The following is a 20,664-nucleotide window of genomic DNA, read 5'->3' on the forward strand; positions in this document are numbered from 1 at the left end:
TCTAACAATTGTACAAAATTGGAACAAAATCTGCCTAGTGGTCATAGAGGAGTTGCATTCACGAACTTCGGACTAACATACATTAGGATACATGGACAGTGGGTACCATTACCATGTCTCTCAGTTGCATTGTGGCGGGGGACGACGACTTGTTACATCAATGACTATTCCGGTAAACTTTGACTAGCATTGGGGTAATGGGGTTACCTTGCCAAGAGTAAATGAGCCTTTATTTTCAGTGCAGTGTAGATGTTACGATGAACAATTTTTGTCAGTTTTATTGTCTATGTAATTAATCAAGTTTTTAAACAAAAAATATTTATTATCAAAACTCATTTCATATTACTTTATATTCAGGTCTTTTTTAATGTCAACATGTGAAGTTTCTATAGGAATTCCTTGTAGCACAAAACATATTCAAAAATATACATGCTCTTACGAGTACTTACATTTTGTTAAATTAATAGAAAACAGACCCAATATTGGACTTTAATTCCTTTTAAAATTCTACATCTGTTTGGACAAGTTTTACCCCAGACTCTGTCCATACATGACAGAGACATGTCTAACTTTGTTATTTAGTTTAAAACTTATAATTCTAAATGGGATATTTACTGTAGTTTTTCTACAATGAGATGTACCATAGGTGCAACTTCAACTTCTTATTAATGTTGTTTGTGGGGCTTGCATGTTAAATGAACACATTATTTCTTTAATTCACTGTTAATAATTTGTAAGCTAACATGCAAATGATTTGATATAAAACCAAATGTAAACATTTCTGATGATGCAACCACAATAATGCATGTAATGATACAGTCACATAAAAGAAATATCAATCTTTATTATTGGAGACTATACATATGAAAATATTCAGTATAAAATTTAACATGATGAAGATATAAAACTCTACAAATGATATATAATGGAATGAACACACAGATCTCTCTAATATCAACATTGTATACATCACAGAGGTTCAATTTGTACCTATTAGTATAACAAGTTTCAATCAATACTGTGCACAATTTAACAAGTGTGAATGTTTCTTTTTAAAATCATTTCACTTTGCATAACTATTTATTGGCCACATCATAAAATCATTTGCATAGCACTGAGCTTATTATTAGGCAAAAAAATCCATATAAATCTGTTTATTCTATTTTATTTATATAAGAAGGGAGTGAACCAATTCTAAAACAGGAATGTAAAAGTGCATGTTGGTCTTTTTATCACAAGTAACATGGAAAATGATAGAGAAAAAATTCTAAATACAGGTAACAGAAACATTTTTATATTTTACACCCAGATTTCATGTTGATCAAAACATTGAAGATCATATGATACAGAAAATTAAATTGCCTTAATTCTTAGGTATATTTATAATCAATTTGTATGCTTTTTAACTACATAATTCCACAATTCAATGTACCTTCTTTACATGGTAGTCTTACATAGTATTAATTTACAACATTAAAGTAATAAAATTAAAAAAGTGTTTTCAATGATCATTTGAATAAAATTGTTAAACACTATATACAGTTAAATAAAAGTAAAAAAGAATGGTTCAACTGCCTTAGTAAACTACTGATATCAATCTGAATTTGCTGCCTTGATGTCAAACAGAAAAATATTTGTAGATCTTGTTTAAATGATTTCTTCAACTTGTTATACCAACAATGTACAACCTAATTTTTTATTTTGATACAGAAAAAAAAAACATTTAAAAAAATCACTATTTTTAAATATAATATTCATTATTGGACATGATATTTTCTGTATTGCTGTTTGTCACACCCAACCTACAAACTACAACAGTATATTAATCAACTTTAGTGTGTATACAAATGGCAATGCAACAAAACGATAAAAAGTGAGGTACCTTGGTAACAAACCAACCAGGAAGTGAATTACAACAAGTACAGGCACCATTATCACTAGGATTGACCCTGAGCAACTCTCAATATTTACATAATTATTGCACTAGGCTATAAATATCTCAATGATATGCCTAAATATAGAAGTGATACAAACAACCTATCCATGATATGTGTACAAATGTACATAGATGAAACTAAAATGAAGGAATTGGTAATGTCAAGATGTTTAAAATGAAAAGAGAATACGAGCCATGACTTTTCATAAAGTAAGGTGCATTAGTATACATAAAAATGTAAAATGATAATTAAGACACAGTTTTTTGCTACTTGTAACTTCATGGTTAGATTTTCAATTTAAATAATTTATAAGGAAATAAAAAATTCACTAAGTAACATAAATTAACACAAAAAGAATTTCAACGGGAACCAATGTATTATAAAATAAAAAAAAAATCATGAAAAACATGGATGAATCTTAAATAACACAATTCTAATTAAAAAAAATGTGGCAAATCCTAAACATTTAGATAGTCCATAACACATTTAAAATTAATAATTCAAAAGTTACCATGAACTAGTTCAAATTCTTAAAATTGAAATCAAGTATCTGTCAAAATAAGTTAATATGGACAGAGTGTCAGTGTTGTCCTACATATTTACAATGTAAGACCAGAGCTATGAATGGTTAAAAAATATTCTGACAAAAGTTGAACATTGTCGACATGGAAGTAGATGACTGCGCAAGGGAAGAGGCACTGTTTTGTCCTTTAACATGTCCATGGATAAGATTTTATATTTATTAATTAATAATTTGGAAATTATTGGCCATGTAGAAATGTATCAGGCTTTCTTAGAAAGAAGTATCACACATTCTCACCGTATGAGACTTTGTCCATAGCAACATGGCAGTGTACCTTAAGTAAAGAATGAGCTCCGTCCATCATAGGCATAGCCTAAAATCATATTAGTAGGTAGATGCCACTATTTTTTTATCATTGAGTGTTGTGTCACATTTCTATAATTTTTTTTCTTTAACTGCAGAATTTTCAAAAAGCACAGCTTAATACAATACAGAGGTTTATCTCTGAATAGTTAAGGCAAGTAAGGACACTACAATTAAGCTTTCATCAATTCTCAATTTAGAGTATGACAACATTTTTGACACATCATAGGGTTCTGACAGAATTTCATAACATCATTAAACTAAATATTTACCTTTTAGTGTTCAAAACAGAAAATCTAAATACAATATCAAAGAAACCTAACAATTAAAGTCAAACAAAGTGAAAATTTTAGAACATTTCGACCTCAAGACTTTTAACTTATTTCCATTGAAATTGCTAAAAAAATATTGTAACCTATTATTACAAAATTTTATAAAATACTTGTTTTTGGCCCCCAATTTCTCAAAAAAAAGAAAAAATGCAACATCCCTCCCCCAAAATAAATACAAAACTATCCTTTCGTAATACAGAACCTATGTTCAATCGAGTATTCCAAAAGCTATTGCACCAAAAACAAAGTAATAAAGGATGAAGACGCCACTATCATATTATTACATAGCAGAAACTTTTTGCAGACTTCTGATTAAGATTTACATGCCGAAAGAAAAAAGAAAATAACTGAAAAATCTAGACAAAAATGCTGCATGGCATAAATGGTATAAAGTATTGTTTAGGTATTGATTAGTAAATATTTTTTTTTATCTATGATCTATACCCCTGACATGAAATACTACTTAAATATTTATCAGCCAACAATTTCTGAACTTTGATTATATATGTATAAAAACCTATGAAAGGAAAATGTGTAAATATAGTTGTATATATCTAGAGTAAACCCAATGAAAACAGGGATAAAAGTTACACAAATACCACTAAAATAAGATTTGATAACTGTTCTTTAAAATGGAATATAAAAGTATCACAAAAATCTGGGATAACTATTAAAAGTCAACAATTTAAATATATCTACAAATCCATTACATCACATAACATTTTGATATCAACCTCAACATTTTCTCTTTCATTTTAACTTATAATAGAGGAACTGCCCGTACAATAGTATATTAAACAATCAAATACAAATGCATCTACTAGTATTGCTTTAAAAGTTTCAGAGCAATAACAGTATTTTGGTGAACCTGATTACCAATATCATGATAACCTGATAAAGGGTCAACATATCAAATACCCCTAAATGTTTTCTTAGACAACAAAACTCAAGAACATTTTTTTTATTTGTCTCCGGTAAAAATGGCATTCAAGATGTATCACCTATAATAAGTTATCATGCAATACCCACTGTCTCCTGTAGACCACTTTGAGAGTTAATGCCTGTGGTGGCCTGCTGAACAATATGAGAATATTCCGATGAATATTGGTCATTGTAAGATATGGCATTGGTCCAAGAAGGAGAAGTCAACAAATGGCTTAGGTTCTGAGGAACACTTCGATGACTTTCATCTACTGTTTGGTTGTTCATGGCAGCAAGATTAGCATCGAGGTCAAAGCTCTCACTATGCCAACTAAAAGGTCTCTGTGACATACTTGGTGCACCCTGTGTACTTGGATATACTGCTGACAAGCGACGGGGATCAAAGTCATGTGATATTCTTGATACTCTCGAATCTGTTGATCTTATTGTACAGTTGTCATATAAATCAATGCTCCCATTGCCTGTGTTTGATACTTGCATATAAAGTGATTTGTCATTACACAATCCATGCATTAAAGGAAGACTAAAGGCATGAGTATCATCTCGGATTGTCTCTAACTCAGGGTGCAGTATTTCACCAGAGTTTAGTTCTGTAGTAGACGTACTCAGTGTGGGCTGAAAGTAAATAATGTAATGTAAATGTAATTAATGAATAATCATATATGCAGTACCCAATAACTATCAATATTATTTTTTCTAATTCACATAATAAAAAAAAATTGTCTCATTAACATGAAGAAGTCTATATGTTATTCATGCAATATCGAAAATGAACAATTACTGATGTGCAAACTAAACAACTACCCAACAAAAACTCTCCAACATCAAAAATAAGAATTATTTATAGGTATTTTTTACTTCAACAAAAATATATGCAGGGTTACAGGGTTGGATGTTAAGGCAAACTGTTTTAATTACAAATATAAACAATGACTGAGTATTTTTAAAGTGATTTCTGCTTACCTGACTTTCCTCATTATCTGATGGTTCAGTGGGTATTTTTTCTAGAGATGTGTAACTGTTCTCAGAATGTTTCGATTCGTTAAAATCAGCAAACATGGCTGGTGGAGCAAACACTTGTTGTTCCTGTAGAGTTTGCTCTGTCTCGGTGTGGGAAATGTTTGAGATATTACTCTGGCTGACATAAGGCGTCATCTCTGGTATAATTTCATTAGACAAGTACACAACATTTTGATTGTCAACCATTTGACCAGAAAAACTTTCCTGACTATGGTAAAACTGGCTCTGGGAACCAGACAAGTCTGTTTCATAACCTTGCTCTGTATTTTGGTAGTACTGGCTCAAGTTCTGTGAACCTGATAGGTCAGTATCATACTGTGGATAATTAAAGTAGTGTGAATCTAAGTTCTGTGAACTTGTAAGTCCTGGATCACAGGCCTGGGCAGCTTGTATCTGACCATTAAATGTGTTATAATTATAACCATGTAGTTGGTACATGGGTTTGTTGTAATGGTAGTATGGAGATATGTGGTTATCACTAGTGTGTATCTGCAGCTGTGTCAGGTTACTCTTGAAACTGTCAGCTCTACTTGTACTTCTACTAACAGGTTGTGACAAACATGACCGCTCATAGTGTAAACTTGATGTTGGTGTGTGATTCATGTACAAAGGTATATTCATTTGTTGTGAACTATATAGAGGCAGTTGCATGGCCTTTTGTACTGGAAAATTCCCATGAAAACTTCCACTGTTATTTGGAGAAAAGTCTCTCTCTATAGAGTTCCCAGAGTAAGAAGAAGGTAATGTCCCACTATAAATTGAATGTGGGTTCTGGTATCCTGTTACAATGTTTCTGTCAGGTGATCTGTTTAGGTGACGGTTACCAGATGGACGTCCTACAGATGCTGATTTGAATAATTCACCAGGACCAGATTCAGCTCCTGGGCTTCGTCTGTTCATTTTAGAGGATGGCATATAGTCTAAAAAAAAAAAAAACGAAAATATTTCAATATCTACAAATGCACTTGCAAATGGCCTGAAAATGGATGTTTTGACATAATTAATCTATAAAGTCTTCATAAATGTTTCAAACTACCAAGATCCTAATTCTCACAGTAAAAAAAATCCTTATTTTCTACAGGCACACTGCAATTTATAACAATTATACCTAATTATACCCAATTTCAGAATTGATAAGATATTTATCTGTGGCCTTTTTTCTGGAAGTTGGCACAACTTGTGGTCAAATGCTTTTTAATATGTTCTACTTTAATCACCACAATCATCTCAATTGAACAACAAACACACTATCTGGACACTTAAAAGACAAACCAAGGAGTATTTTTGTATTCATAATAACTAACTCTTTTTTAAGGAAAATAAACTAAAAAAATGCTAGTGCCTTAAAGACAAAATGTATCAATGACGTTTTCCAAGCCAAAAATGAAATCCAGCAACACAATATACAAATATAACACTTGTGTCAAAATTTCAAGTGACTGTGTGTAGTAGTTGCAAAAAAAATGAAGAAAGTGGCCAAGAGACATGCATGAGTAAAATAGTATATTCCCTTCCTTTGGAGTAGGGTATATTATAATAATCAATACATGTGTCACCAAATATGTAATCAATGTAAATGTTAAGTAAAATATTGGCTAAAAAGAATCACTTTATCTGAGATTTGATAATTTGAATCAAGTTTTGAAAGAGTTTTTTTCTTTCCCTATTTCCCAAAAATCATTGGATCTGAAGATTAGTAGGTTAAACTATCATGTAGAACTAACACTTTTTGTAGTTGAATATTTGTTCAACCTAAGAAATAGACATAGCCCAAAATGATAATAATTGACACTTATTTATTCTATACAAATTTCCAATTTAACTTTTCCAATCACTTGAATTCAGTCACTTTCACAAAAGAGGAGGGTTTTCCATTTTTCAGAAAATGAATAAAAAATGCTTTCAGCAATTTTTATGAATCTTTGTGAACTGTTAACATCTACTGAAATATGCCTCTAATTATTCCATTTTTTCTTTCAGAAGTATTGGACTTTAAACAACACAAAATGGAGGATGGCATATCATGTGCTTTAAAGAAATTGTTTATTTTTTTATGATTTTTTTTTGATAACCTTCTGCTACCCAAATCAATGGGCAGGAGTTGAATTACTTCTACTATGTAATTTGTTTGCATGCCTCATAATTGATGGTTTCATAAGAAATGCATCAATTAGTTTGAAATGAATAACAATATAATCATACTCTGCTTGTAGTTGATTATGCAGGAGCTTAATTCAGAAACAACTAATTGCAATAAAAAATGTATTTAAGTGTTGTTTTAACTATTTTTACATTTTAATATCCATGGCCATAGACTAATTTTACAACTTTATATTCAGAATAATAAGGAAGGAATGGTACTTGTTAGATGGTGATATACTGAATTCTATCAATCCATACTCACTTGGTAGTGTAGAAAACGTTTGACTAGTACCAAACATCGGTGGAGTATCAATCATTATTTCTCTGCTATGGTCTGAAACAAGAATGATTGATTGCTTGATTATGGTTTAACATCATATGGCAAATATTTCATGCATTTCAGATAGATAACATTTGACCAACTGAACATACCCTGCTTTATATTAGTCCATCATGCTGAGCTGGATCATAATTGTGCTAACTAACAGAAGCAACATCCCACTCGGATACATTATTCTTTGGACATGTCGATTGCAGTAAAACCCACTTCTTATGAGCTGGGTAAAAAAAATAATAGATGATTGTACAAAAACTTTCATAATACTAAAACTAACAAAATTATTCCAAATTAACTCATTTATTTTGATCTTGCTTGTAAGAAACCATAAGAACCTCACCATCATCTTCAAAGCTGATTGTCATTTTATCACTGGCAATCCCTGACGTTGTATTAGAGCTGGCATTACTGACAACAGAGTATCTTGTGTTCAACACAGATTTTGTACTAGGAGAAAGACTTCCCCTTAATGACCCTCCACAATGTGCCACAAGGTCTTTTTGATCACTATAAATATACTGTTCTCTATATCGTTTCTTGTCTGAAATAAATTATAAACAGAACTTTTTACAAAGCTGAATTGACTTTTGATACAAATCTAAATAAAATACATTCTGGAGGACAGCTAGATTGTCCTGCAGAGGTCAAACCTCAAAGAATAGTAGCAATTATAAAAGCAACTTTCAAGCTATCTGCAGCTCAGAATAGTTTTTAAATATATGAGACAGCATTAGTTTCTAAGTGAGAATGGAAGTGGACCAAAATGAAAAGTGGGAAAAGCATTATACTGAAAATGACAAATCCATGTACCTGCTCTAGACAACCAGCACAACAGACCTATATCACTCCATTTCTTCTTTGTTTTTCAAAACTACTTTTAGCTAATAATGAATTAAGTCAAAAGTGTCAAAAATAAACCTTATGAATTTCTGTTTAATATTTTACAGACAGCTTTTAAGCTCATGCCAAGTCAGATAAATGAAGGCTGTCATTTCCATACATGAAATAGTAATTATAGTATATATACCTTGTTCCTCTAAATGTCTGATTTCGATCAATTTGGGATGTATTGCTAATTGGAACATATGTGTAGCTTTACAAAGCTGAAGTAGGTATTTTGATTTAGTATCACAGTCAGTGTAATAGGAAAACTTTCTCCCTTCTGGTGAACCAGCAGCACGAATCTCAAACTTCTTTTTCTGTAAATATCATTTTATTATGCATTTAAAACAAATACAATCATATCCCCCAAAGAAGCAACTTTTCAAACGCTTCATCTTCAGCGCACATGCAGGTCAGGTTTGAAAGGTTAATACATGACATTCAAAGATTGACTTCTTGTAGTTTCAAATCATAGCCATTTTATTCTAACAATAATAGTATTAACAAGTAGTATTTGTACATGTTAGTCTCCTGAACAATTTTTTGCAGTCATTTAATAACTGTGAAGTTCTGAAACGTAACAGGTAATGGCATCAGCTTTAATAATGTTGTTACCCTTGGCACAACAACTGAAATCATACAAATCTTTTCATGAACTCAAAAAGTCACAGGTTTTTCTTCATGAACCAATTTTTATTTTGGCAGATGTAAACTTCCACTTCAATTTATTTTTTATATTAATTTACCTTCAACATGGAAAATATTTTAAAAAATGTGATCTTAAAAAGTATGATTCTTCAATACAAAACTAAACATAAAAACATTACATACTTCAAAAAACAGCTTTCCAATATCTGGCCATAGGAATGTTGATATTAAATTCTTCAGATTCTGGTCAACCACCTGCAAACAATAAAACATCAATTTGGTTATTGTTAAATTAGAACTCCCTTTTCCCTAAAGTACAAAGGAACACAAAACATCCGTCATACTACAGTCACATGAGTCTTACAAACAACCAATCATATTGAAGTTTCTGATCAATTTGTGTACCAAAATTTTTCAATTAGACTTTTTAATCTTTCTTTTGAAGGGTTGCAGAGATTATTATTCAACTTTACTTACAACAGACAAAGGACAGAATCTAAGTGATCGAAAAGCTCATTTAGAGTTTGAATCAGGGAAGCACTACATTTATTAACCTCATATATTTCAATGCCCTTGGCACATATTCCAAGCCATGCATTCCAGTTTTTGTCCGTTTTTCTCTTTTTTAATCTGTAGAAATGCAAGTTAAAGGCAGCTGGTGACACAGATGCTTCTCGAATGAACTTGAATTCTGCCTCAGCTTTGCTCAGGTTATGTAAGTCTTGATGTATCAAAGGAGTATTCTTACAAATATAATCTATTCCTCTTTTCTCACAAACCTATAAAAAACGGTACATACTGGTATATAAATCATATTGTATTGTATCTGGAGCATGTTTAAATATATGGAGCTTATGAAGAAAATTCAGACTACAACAAATATAAAGTCTGTTGCTACAATAGACTTATGTTTACTCCCATGGAATGGCATATCATCTTAAAGTGTGATTTTTCAGAAGTAATCTCAAAACTGGTATTTCATCATGTGTACCTTTGTGTGCATCTTAAATAAAATCTTCATCTACTTTTACTCATAAAATGACTTCAATTCTTATAGTTTTCTTTTCACACTTGTAAAATTGACAGGAAGTAAAGTGCTAAAAGAAAAAGGTTTAACAAGTCTAACAATACACTATCACTATATACTCCCACTAGGGGTATAACAATACACTATCACTATATACTCCCACTAGGGGTATAAAAACAGTTACAATGAAAATCAATCAAGTAAGAACAAGGTGAATAAGGTGAAAAAAAAATTACCCAAGCTGGAAAGTATTCTCTGGGATCAAAGTATTGTACACCATGTTTACATCTGACATAGTTGCCATTGTCAGCTTGAAGAGCATAGGACACCAGCTGGAAACATTTCTCTTCTGTACAAACATGTCCATAATTGTGTACATTATCTTTTAGTTGCAGATAATACAAATGCCTGGTTATTTTCTCCCTGTAAAAACACAAAATAAAATATATCAGGGAAGGAAAAGTAGGCAAAAAGCTATCAAAAAAATGAAAACAATTTAAACCAATTACCACCTTTCAACATGATATTAATCAATACATTTTTGGACACATTTACAAAATAGTGTCTGAGCTTGCCTATAATAGAGGGTTATTTTTATTAAACCACAGCTCAACAAACAAAATATAAAAAAAAAAATAATTTAGATTAAGCTGACATACTTTTTTTCTTATTTTAATGCCTATTCATTTTATTACCTTAGTAAGACAATCTGATCCACATAATACTGAACACGAAAGTACAGTAAGACCAATGGTTGACCATCAGCATCCAGTCCCTATAATTGTTCAGAAACAATAACACAAAATAAATTCTAATTACACAGCTACATTGCATGTTTATTCACCAACAATCAATTCCTGATTTATGACATATGACCACTGCTAACCTAGAACCAGACATTTCTATAAGTTATTCACCATTCAGAACAATGATATGTACTTCAAACTGAATGCTCAAAAAGCATAATTTTGTGAGCAGTTCTTAACATTGACACATTATTTGGTATTATATAGTTCCAAATAATGTGTCAATGTTAAGAACTGCTCACAAAATTATGTTTGGCCAATTACTCATATTTTCTTTGTATCATAAATAGGATATATTGGTAATTTAGTGTACAATAAAATATTGTATGTATCAATTGTACTGAAAATCTATATAGAACTTATTATTCGACTACACAGGTCCTTTTGTTGTTATCATATTATACCATAGACTAAAATATACCTTTTTTGTAAATGCATTATAAGTGTATGTTTAAACCCTGTATCATTTACCCTTTATCACACCTCTTAACCTATATCACACCCTTTCGGTGAAATAGGTCGAGGACTGATACCACATGTGATACAGATTTTGACATATCATGTTCAGCATATATAAAATTTTGTGATCTATATCTGCATATCACATAATGATACACTGCAGCAGCTTTTTCTCAAATGGCATTCTTTAACTTTTGAAATATCTGGTTTTATGGACAGGAAGCATTTAATCCATTTTTTTCTTACATATACACAACATAACCAAACTTTCATCAGTAGGTAGATACACAATATGGAATATATGATAGATAGAAAATGCACTTGTAAGCTTATTAATTCAAAAAGTAAAGATGAATAGTATTCAAACAAGTACTTGTAGCAAATGAAGTTGGTAGGAAAAAAAATGACTTTCTAAATATAAAACCAAATATTTCTAGATATCATCTATATATCAGGAGACAAAGTCCTCATAATGGTAATCAATGCAAATTAAACCTTGACCTCAAAAGCACTGAAAGCCTGATTTCAGTCTGACAGGAAGTTAACTTCTAAATGTAATACAAAGCAAGAATCTTCTTTAGTTATGTATCTTTGGCAGTCATAAATGATTGTTGCTTTGTGTCCTAAAGTTTTCTTAATTAAATTATGTCAGAACAATTAATCCTAGTTGATGTAAAACTGTAAAAGGCATTAGGTCTGTTATTTTTTTAAAATATCAATATATTCCACTTCGTCATTTTACAGGTCAAACAGTGAGATATCAACTCATACAAAATGTACCTCTGTTGTTCCAGTTCTCCAACTCTTTGGGGCAAACTTCTGTATTTTCTCCTCTAAAGGAAGGAAATGATATTCCTCATCTAATAAATAAAAATGCATTTCTAAATGAATACATTGTGAATCTTCTGTTGCCATAACACAGGCCATATAATGGATGAAACTTCTTAGTTGTATCATAACATCGTTGTAACAGCAAAGTCGTTGAAGAAATACTGTTGAACTCTTGAATTGTGTTTCCATTGTTTCAAGGTCAAAGGAAAATAATTTCATGGGTTTTACTAAAATATGATTAATACATGTATTTATAGTGTGACCTTATATTTTAATATATAATACAGTTATATTCAGTCATGAACAATGCTATATCCACATGTAATAAACAGCTACCATTTTATTTGTCGTATAAAAAAATGGAGGCCTCAGTGTTCTCCTCAGGATTTAGTATTCAAAATGTACATTGCTGCTTATGTTTATACGAATAATTCATAGCTAAATATTTTACCTTTTTTCTTCAATTCCAGTAATTATAACTTAAATACCATTTTTTAATTTTTTCCTCCTTATATTTAACCCAAAAAATTAAAAAGATATTCTATCACATTAAGATAAATAATTCATACACACCCGGGGTTCTTCATTGATGTTTTACCTGCAAATTTTTGCTGACAGCAGACCCATTGGAAATTACAATATTTAATTTGTTTTGTGGTCTTAATGGCTCATTTGCATGTGAAATTCATTTGATTACATGTAAGAGCATTCTCAATGAAACTCTTTTCCCAGTCTTTGTAACTTACAGTATATCTATAGATTAAGAATTATCTAATCAGGTACAGGTAATAGCCTACTCTGGTCTCAAAATTTCATGTGGTCAAAAATTTACAGGAAGTCAGTTGGGTGGAGTTAACATAGGAAGTCAGTAATGTGGAGTTAACATGCATGTAGTTAGCAGGATAAAACATAAATCTTATTCTTGTTATTTAAAGTTGACACACTAGTTGTTCTGTTTTTTTTTAAAATTATTATTATGTTAAAATGAAGTTTATTCATGACAGAAGCTCCATGTCATGACTTACAGAGTTTGTTTTGTTCTTCACACCTGTCTTACTATTTTTAGATGTGGAGAATTTTATTATATATTTCTTAACTGATTTTGTCACCAAAAACCATGTGCTCTTGATACACAACAACGTCGCAATGTAAACAAAAGATGACCATTTCCATTTTCTTTTTAAAGTGTTTAGGAAGTATCTAATGGAATAAATATTGTTTGGGAATTAAATGTGTTCTTTTATAAGGCAAATCATCTTCAAAATGTTGAAAACCTCTTGTGATTGTGCAACATTCAGCTTTGCATTTATAAATAGCCACATGCTTTTGGCCAAGGTTGAGTTACCTTTGACCATAGTCAGTTTTGATTGGTTCAGTACAGGATATTTGTATCTGATAGACACAATCCTTGAAATTAATTTGTGGCCAGGTGGGGTGACTGATAAAGAATCTTAACGGCAATTGGCTTCAGACACCTGTGTGGTCATGCAGTGATCAATAGACCATAGCATGATTACAGCAATCGGTTTCAAGAGCTTATTACCTTGTAGGATGATGTAAATGACCTCGGGACACACACATTTCCTGTCATAATTGATTTTTATTCCTCATATTAAACTTTATAGCACTGCGCTGATAGCAAGATAGCATAGTACTGAGGTCATAGTGCAGCGCTTTAAGGGCCTGAAGAGAATACATGGCCTATTATAATGCATTGAAAAGCCCTTTGAGATGCTTAGTTTCTCAGAAAAAAAGTGATTAATAAACTCTCCACCAAAATAATGTGTTTTAATCTAAGGTTCCTATTCAATACCTACATATACATGTTTAAAATAGAAAATGGCATTTATTTATACTTACTTTGTACGTATATCTACTTATTAGCCTCTCGAGTTGTTCTATTCAACATTTAATTGTGTTCATATTCATTAATAAAACCTACCTTTCTTTTGAGCCAGCCCAAAATATTCTGTCTCTCTTAAATTCAGTTGTGTTGTAACTTGGTTATATATGTCTTGAAATTTTGATTTTACCTAAAACGTAAAGCAATGAATTTTAGAAAACATGCAACTTACATGTAACATGAAATGAAATTATTCTTTTTTTGAAATTCATAAAAATCACTTTTATGGTCCACAAGTACATTTTGTATTTCAGAATTTTTTGTTGTCAGCAATAAGCTGACAGTACAACTTGGCAGATGCAAGATGTTCTTGACTTTTTTAAAGCTAAAACTGAAATGCATTGAGGTTGTTTCAACATATGTCAAGACACAATTTTTATTCAATATCAAACTTCCTTAAGTGTTGGACCCGTGAGTATTGAAAAGGGAGAATTTAAGGGAGTTCTAAAGAGAAAAAGGTGTTCTAGACTATTAATGATAATTTTTTGCATAAATCATACATGAAATGAACAAAATGTTCCACCTGTATACTATAGGAGAGGATCAAACCTACATTGTACATGTATAGAAAGAAAATTCTTAATGAAAATATTAACAGATATACTACAATGTGTTCTTTATGATTTACATACATGCAGTATGAAAAAAAAAACCCATTCTAATCGATACAGACATGTCAAATGGAACTGAAATAAAATATACAAAAAATTATTTGTGTCCTCAACAAGGTGCAGCAGGTAAGTCAGAACTAAATCAAACTGTCCATGCAGACACTGAACACTTACATCAACAGATATACTACAATGTGTTCCATCTAACAATTTTACACCAACTATTCTCCTCTTCTTTCCTGCATGTTGCAGGGCTAAAGAGGACATTCTGTTTAATATAACGTCAAATAAGATCCCATTAAATGCTGATCAAGGTAAATCTGAAAAAGACAAATTTATATATTAGCATACAAATGATAAACCTTGAAACAGTTGGAGATGTTAAAATTTTGGGCCCCATGCAGGTCCGGGTGTCAAAAGAATAGAACTGCAGCAGTGATAAGCTTGTCGTAAAAGGCAACTAAATAGTGTTCAGAAACATAGCCGGGGGCTAGGCGCTCTGCCCACAGAGCAACTGGGATGTGTGCCCCAGGTGGTGGAATGGGGTACCCCTGGCGCGTTACATGCTGGGGTTGTCAGGCTATTATACGGAAAATCTGACCGCAAACCATAGTGGTGCACCGTGTTGGGAAAGATGCCACGTTCCTTGCACATTAAAGAATCCTGCTGTGGTATTCGAAAGGAGCAGGAACCTTTGCGCTCTGCCACAGGAAGCTAAATTGCCTGACTCTACCCATCCCCCTTTTTCTAGTGGCAACCAAAATTTGTCAACCCTATTGTCCTTCTGTCCCATCCCTTGTTTCATTTCATCATCATTCATGTTCATTTTATCATCCATTTCATGTTCATCGCCTGAATATAGCTGAAATATTGCTGCTCGGGTGTTACACCCCAACAATCAATCAATCAATTAACATTTTGGTCATGAGTAAACCCCAACAATCATTCAATCAAAATTTTGGTCACGAGTTTAAACATCTGGATGGGAGTTTGCCAAATTGACAAATTTTCTTATTATAACTTTCTATTGTGATGTCACAAATGTTACATTGTTTGTCAGGATGTTGCCAACTTCAAATGTATGACATAATTTTTCTTGCTTAATATATATTTTAATCTTTTATTTTTTTGTTGCAGTATAAACACAATAACAGTGCACTGACTTGACTAAAGGTATAAAAAATGGTAAAAATGCTTTGATTTTCAAAGTGCAATCTTCAGTAAGTGTGCTAAACTAAAGTTATTTACCATCAAGAGTAGGGCTCTTTTAAAATCAAGCCGGCTGATGAAAAACTGGTTTCTTCCACGGAATTATAGAAAACTTGGAAAGTATGAAATGGCAGAAAACCACTCATAGAAATTTAATCATTGCAATAATCCTTTTTCATATTTACAGAATGCAAGCCATGATAGCAAGTTTTTCTAAGGAACGTAACCAACCATTACACAAAAACCTGGTTGGTGGTGCCATTGGAAAAAGGAAGAACAGAATTTTTTTTCTTGGAAACTTATTATTTTCACTTTGGTAAGTACCTAAATGCTTTGAAATAAGTTATTCATAAGTAACCAAGCATACTCCAGCTCCAATAAATTAAATATCTGAATTTGAGGCCTGCTGCTGTCCATTGTTCCTGTGGGACAGTAAACGAGTCTGTTCAGCTACTTACCTTTGCTTAAAATTAAAAAAAAAAAAAATGAAGCCAAAGTGGGGAATATTACTTTCTTGCTGAGGCTGAGAGTGGGTGAACAGTGCTTTTATTACGAGTCTGTACCACTACTTGGTACTTTTACCCATCTAAGATGTACTTGCTTATGACTTAACAACAGCCATGCCTTACAAAAAAGCCAAACTTTTCATAGAAAACATTTTTGTTAAATTTGTAGATTTATAATCTTATGATTACAAATGCAAATAGACATATACAATTATCATGTACATGAAGGTTTCAATACTATGTATCCATCTAACTGAAAATATCAAGATACACTTATATTTGGGATTGACAATGTCAAATACAAAAAATATTATATTAAAAATTGATAAATGAAGCAGTTTTCCCTCCAACTGTGCAACTTCGCTGACAAGAAAGAACTTAAGGAAAAATGAGGCAACAAGGGATGCAGAACTAGAAAGAGATGCTCATATAACACTAAATAAACAAGATGTAAAAAGGACTGCATGAGATCAAGCATTATGTCGCAGAAAAGATGGAGTGAGAGTGATATCATAATTTCTACCCAGAAGTGAAAAACAAACTTGAAAGCCTTAAATGATTTTCAAAAAAAAAAAAAAAAAAAAAATATCATCTTTAACTAATAATTGAAGATCTGGATATGCTGAACTAAACGATTATTGTCATGAACTCCAAAACTCTAAAAATATAGACTCAGGTCACCACAGATGGATATGCACAATATATGAATAGAATGCTTCTTATGAAATAAAATAAAAACCAAGACGAAATTATCTAAATTAACTTGATTGTTGTGCATTTGTATCAAAAGATGATATAAGTAATTATATAAAACATATAAACATATTTGTTTTTTTAATGAATATAAGAATGTATGAACATAAATAAATTGTCACATTAGCTCACTCTATCAAAAGACAGAAGACGTCACTTGTGACCCGTGTCATATTTGGGAGAAACTTGGGGGAAGGAAATATTACAGGGGCTTCCACATGTTCCAGGTTATGATGGCAACAAAGTCAAAGAAAGTCAGAATACATGCACACTACAGCTCACACTGAAGACAGATTTGATTTTTGAAAGTGCCACCTATAAACAAAATGTACCTTAGAGTGAGAAATAATACCCAGACAGAATCATAAGAAAATTACATTTAATGAGGATCAAGATTCTTTAAACATTAAAAAAGATAAAATTCAATAGGTGCAACAGCTAGTACGTAGAAGGGGGTTATTAGTATTACATTGAAAACACAAAATAGTAAAAACAACGAGGCAATGAAAGTTTTGAGAAAATATAACCTTACTATAGTATCATCATTTAAAATGGCACAACATGTTCCAATATTTAAAGCAATAAATACTATGAATACTAAGCAAATTACTCAAGCGGTAATCAAAATACGGCGCTCCAGGCTACCAGTGTTAGCCGCATCAAATAAACGCCGCATTTGAGCTAATTTCTGGGCCGTTATGTTCAATACCTTATGTAAAATTAAAATATCTGGATTGTACAACGACATCACGTCATAAAATTGCCATGAAACACTGTAGTTGGTAAAAATTTGACATAAATTCCGCACATTCCAATGTTCTTTGTGGATTTACTCCATTAATAGGACACCTGTGCCTCGATGTGGACAATCAGAATTAATCTCTAAATATTTAATGATATAAATTATGATTTGCTTATCAAAATTAAAAAAAGTGCTAAAAATACATTGGAAATTTGGTTAAATAAAATTTTCCAATATTTTTGTTTAACAATTATTTTAGAGATTGCAATTGTTTGCTTTACGTCTGATAACCAAAAAAGCAGAAGTATAATAAACAGCCAAGAACCAATGTTTGCCTATGAAAAGTTACTTTAAATATTCCTTTACTGGAATTTTCTTTTTACCCTTTTGCTGCAGTATGCGTATGTATATGTTGAAGGCCCATAAAACTGTCATGGCAGTATAATCAATGCATTTTTGGTAGACAATATTAAATATAAGTTCTACATATTCATTTATTAGTATTACTGTGCAGGGTTGCCAGCACATTGTCGCACATAATGTTACAAAGGTTATTTAAACACACATCACAGGCACTTGTTTAGATCTATCATTGACCGGTTACTATCATATATATGTTGTAAATTGAATTATGCACATATGGGTCTTATATTCAGTAACCAGCCTTTGATAGATATAAGTGCTTATTATGATACACTTGGTGGTTGTATGAGTTTTACATCAGTTATTGTATTATTTTATAAATCTGCTTATCACTTACCATGTTTTTTTGGTTCGAGGCTTCAAGTCTTTTGTAGTTTTTCTGCAAAGGTTGATGTATATTAGTGCATATGATTGTTTTTTTATTCACACTACACAGACCTCCTGGAATGTGTGTCAAATACTGCTGACTTGTGAATTGGATCACCTCAGGCTAATGAAGTTGCGATAGATACTCACAAAGACTTTATTGGACATGACTGTATTAGTAAAATTGTAATGTCTAATGAATTTTATGTCTAATGAAGTTGAAATTGGTATGAATTTGCAGTCAATATGTCTGTATGTACAATATCTCAGTGATAAGTTTTCTTTTAATTTGTTTATGAAGATTTTTTTCCTAAATTTTTTGTGTTTCTGAATTAATAGTTTTTAGAGATTGAGATGAGCATAAAGGAAATTCAAATACAGTTCAATAACTTCACTAAAAAGCTTGATGAAAGTCGATTTATAGTTCTTTAACTGTGTGCTTTTTAGCTGCTTAGTCTTACTTTATGTTGCTTCAGCTTGCTTATTGACTATAGCTTATTGTGTATTGTGTGTCTTATTTAATTTATGTATGTCCGCATGCTTATATGTTTTAATATTTGTTTGTCTTATGTTATGTATGTTAATTTTATATATAAATAATTATGAAAGTTCTTGAGAGCTTATGTTTATTGTTACTATGAAACACGACTATAAATTAAAATTATTTACTTACTTAAAAATGAACTTTGACTTATAAACAAGAACAAATTAAATATATTATATCAAAATCCTTCTCATTTAGATCCTCATGGAAAAAAAAAACTTCACTGGTCAGAATGGTTCTACAATTTTATGACACCATTACCCAAGTAACTTTGTAGACAAACAGAGGGGTATAGTTCAGGACATAAAATTTGCAGACGAACAGAGGGGCATAGTTCAGGACATAAGATTTGCAGACGAACAGAGGGGTGAAAGTTCAGGATATTAGACATGCATTTTTGGGGTCAAAAAGTTGCAGAAAGGGATGAAGTAAATTGTGGTAAAAACACTTGGGTGGAATAAACATAAGTGTTTTACCTGTTTAATTTTAAAATTTTGTCTGATATGGACATAAAGTAACCCTATGCATTATGGATGTTTTTTTTTGCAATTGATTTTACATGCCAATCGAATACACATGCAAAGACTATACTGGTAAGGGAGTAGTTCTCGTCAGCAAGTTAATCTCACCAACCAATTTTTTGTCCTCTCCTATAAAACAAGTTCATACCCAAATTTTAGGAGAATGATAAATTTTCCTGCTGAAAACACTTGCAGATTTACTTAGATTGACTATGGACCTAATCATATAAGTTGTATGAACCTTGCGCAGTTGGAGGTTGTATCCATTCACCCATAAAAATGCAATGGAAACTCTTTTACTGGTAATAAAAAAAATTATGTGTGGTTATATACTAGATAATATAATGTTGATTCTACCCTAAAAGAATCATTTTTTTTTTTCCATGTCAAATATATTTGAATATCAGGAAGAATCCACTATAGTTATACACGCATATTATTAACAATTACCATATTAATTGAATAATGTATATTTATGTTCATTATATGTTTAACAATTGTCTGTATTGGACCTCAACCATTTATTGTTGATGAGTTTGTGTCGATAAAGTATTTAGTATTAATAACACATTACAATTCAGTTACTCATTATGTGACCTAGTTTTGCAATTTCTGTACATCATCATTTTTTAAGTGAACTTTTTAACCATGGTGTAAAGGGAAAGATTTTTCCTTCAAACAAGATTCAGTGTCAGATTATTGTTTTGTTGATGTCAACAAACCGAAGGATAGAATCTGTATAAAATTTTGTGTCTTACTGTTATTAAGTCATTATGATATTTGCAGATGATTTGAAAATCTAAATCTTTCTGTTAAAGATATTCAGCATCAAGTTTA

General features: G+C 31.4%; 2 protein-coding genes across 5 annotated transcripts in view; one reads left to right on the forward strand and one right to left on the reverse strand.

The window, feature by feature from the left end:
• Positions 1-824: 824 nt before the first annotated feature.
• On the reverse strand, positions 825-18,088 carry LOC148623773 (uncharacterized). The gene is made up of 13 exons (XM_088565880.1): positions 17,941-18,088; positions 14,938-15,083; positions 14,192-14,282; positions 12,199-12,278; positions 10,849-10,928; positions 10,390-10,576; positions 9,681-9,905; positions 9,310-9,381; positions 8,624-8,795; positions 7,937-8,137; positions 7,522-7,593; positions 5,061-6,037; positions 825-4,712 (listed from the first exon to the last, which is right to left on the reverse strand). The coding sequence occupies exons 2-13, from the start codon at positions 15,028-15,030 to the stop codon at positions 4,170-4,172; spliced, it is 2,793 nt and encodes a 930-aa protein (XP_088422006.1). The 5' UTR covers positions 15,031-15,083; positions 17,941-18,088; the 3' UTR covers positions 825-4,169.
• LOC148623774 (tRNA (32-2'-O)-methyltransferase regulator THADA-like) overlaps positions 16,270-20,664 on the forward strand; it is a 51,872-nt gene continuing 47,477 nt past the window's right edge. For 2 of the 4 annotated variants that reach the window (XM_088565875.1, XM_088565878.1), the window contains exon 1: positions 18,248-18,374. The gene's annotated coding sequence lies outside the window, so the exon portion shown is untranslated. Of the gene's footprint in view, positions 16,289-18,247; positions 18,524-20,664 lie in introns of those variants that run through there. The other 2 variants (XM_088565877.1, XM_088565876.1) reach the window with 2 other exon arrangements.

The sequence above is a fragment of the Perna viridis genome, chromosome 2 (genome assembly GCF_037379345.1).
Source record: "Perna viridis isolate PV_CMFRI_1.1 ecotype Kerala chromosome 2, ASM3737934v1, whole genome shotgun sequence".
Lineage (NCBI taxonomy): Eukaryota > Metazoa > Mollusca > Bivalvia > Mytilida > Mytilidae > Perna > Perna viridis.